Source organism: Ailuropoda melanoleuca, chromosome X, assembly GCF_002007445.2.
Source record: "Ailuropoda melanoleuca isolate Jingjing chromosome X, ASM200744v2, whole genome shotgun sequence".
NCBI classification, from domain to species: Eukaryota; Metazoa; Chordata; class Mammalia; order Carnivora; family Ursidae; genus Ailuropoda; species Ailuropoda melanoleuca.
In genome coordinates this window covers 71,444,700-71,446,372 of record NC_048238.1, presented here as the reverse complement: position 1 = coordinate 71,446,372, position 1,673 = coordinate 71,444,700, and the positions used below count along the sequence as shown (strand labels likewise).

The following is a 1,673-nucleotide window of genomic DNA, read 5'->3' as shown; positions in this document are numbered from 1 at the left end:
CACTGAATCAATTGAGCTAAGCAGGCAACCCTGAGCGATATATTTTTTAAAGTTCTCATTACATAGGCATCAGTCAGCTCCTATTCTCAGAAGACCTTTTGCACTTTGTGGCATCTTACAAAGATTTTCTAACTTATGTCCCAAGAGGTTTAGAGGGCACCGGATTTTCCTCAGATTGTCTGATGTGACGTTGAGCTCGAGGGTATGCAATCACAGGTGACAAGGCCTGGCATAGAGCTCCGCTTCCCACCGTTGCATTGTGTCCAATCAGATGCGGAGGTTGCCCATGACGTCAGGAAATGCAGGGACTATAAATGGGCCAGCGCCTCTCAAAAGCCACCATTGCCCTTCCTTCCAAACTGTCGGGAAGGTGAGCCCCACATGGCTGAGCCTGGCTGTGAGCCCTCTTCTGAGGAAAGCCTGGGCACGGAGGAGCCCTCGGCAGCCGACCCGAAGAGCCCGAAGCAGAAGCAGCCGAGGCGCCAATGCCGCCGCCGCCCAGACAGTTTCACAATCTACTTCCCCAGGGTTCTGAAGCAGGTGCACGAGGGCCTGAGCCTCTCGAAGAAGGCCGTGAGCGTGATAGATTCTTTCGTTAAGGACATCTTCGAGCGCATCGCCGACGAGGCCGCTCGTCTGGCTCGCTCCACCAAGGGCTCCAACAAGCACTCCACCATCAGCTCTGGGGAGATCCAGACAGCCGTGCGCCTGCTGCTGCCCGGGGAGATCGGCAAGCACGCCGTGTCCGAGGCCACCAAGGCCATCATCAGGTACACCTTACGCCAATGAGCTGCTGCCCTCCGGACCAGCTGACCACCTCGCAAACCAAAGGCTCTTTTCAGGGCCACCTCACTTGGCACAAAAAGACCTGTAGCTCTAAAAAGTGGGACAGGGGCGCCTGGGTGGCACAGCGGTTAAGCGTCTGCCTTTGGCTCAGGGCGTGATCCCGGCGTTATGAGATCGAGCCCCACATCAGGCTCCTCTGCTGTGAGCCTGCTTCTTCCTCTCCCACTCCCCCTGCTTGTGTTCCCTCTCTCGCTGGCTGTCTCTATCTCTGTCAGATAAAAAAAAAAAAGTGGGACAAACTATAGTTTTTATTCTTGGGGCATTCTGCATATATTTGAAGTATTTTTTTCTCCCTCTGCCACTCCCCCTGCTTGTGCTCTCTCTCTTTCTCTCTCTTTCTGTCAAATAAATAAATAAAATCTAAAAAGAAAAAAAAAGAGACAACTCGGTGGCTCAGTGGGTTAAGCGTCTGCCTTGGGCTCAGGTCAGGATCCTAAGGTCTTGGGATTGAGATCCGCATGGGGCTACTTGCTCAGCAGGGAGCCTGTCTCTCCCTCTCCTCCCTGCACGTGCTCTATCTCTATTTTTCTCTCTCTCTCTGTCAAATAAATAAATAAAATCTAAAAAAAAAGTTTTTACCATGAACAAAACATGATCAACTCTACTTTAATATATATTTGAATGCAGTTTATTCCTGGGGCAACTGTGGACTCTTCTTAACCATGCTGCATTTCTTGGCGTTCCCAAACAGTCATTTCTGTTCGATATTTCTGTAGGTCAGCCTCAGTGGGGGTTATTTTTGTTATAATGATGTTTACCCTTTTCTCTCTCATGCTTTCATGAGCCTATGGTGAGTTTTCTTTTTTTTTTTTTTTTTTTTTTTTTTT

The 1,673-nt window shown here is 49.7% G+C and overlaps 1 protein-coding gene across 1 annotated transcript in view; it reads left to right on the top strand.

The window, feature by feature from the left end:
- The first annotated feature begins 204 nt into the window (after nucleotides 1-204).
- LOC100481966 overlaps nucleotides 205-1,673 on the top strand; it is a 26,993-nt gene continuing 25,524 nt past the window's right edge. The window contains exon 1 of the mRNA XM_034649033.1: nucleotides 205-778. Within this exon, the coding sequence (XP_034504924.1) occupies nucleotides 205-778 (574 nt within the window). The remainder of the gene's footprint in view (nucleotides 779-1,673) is intronic.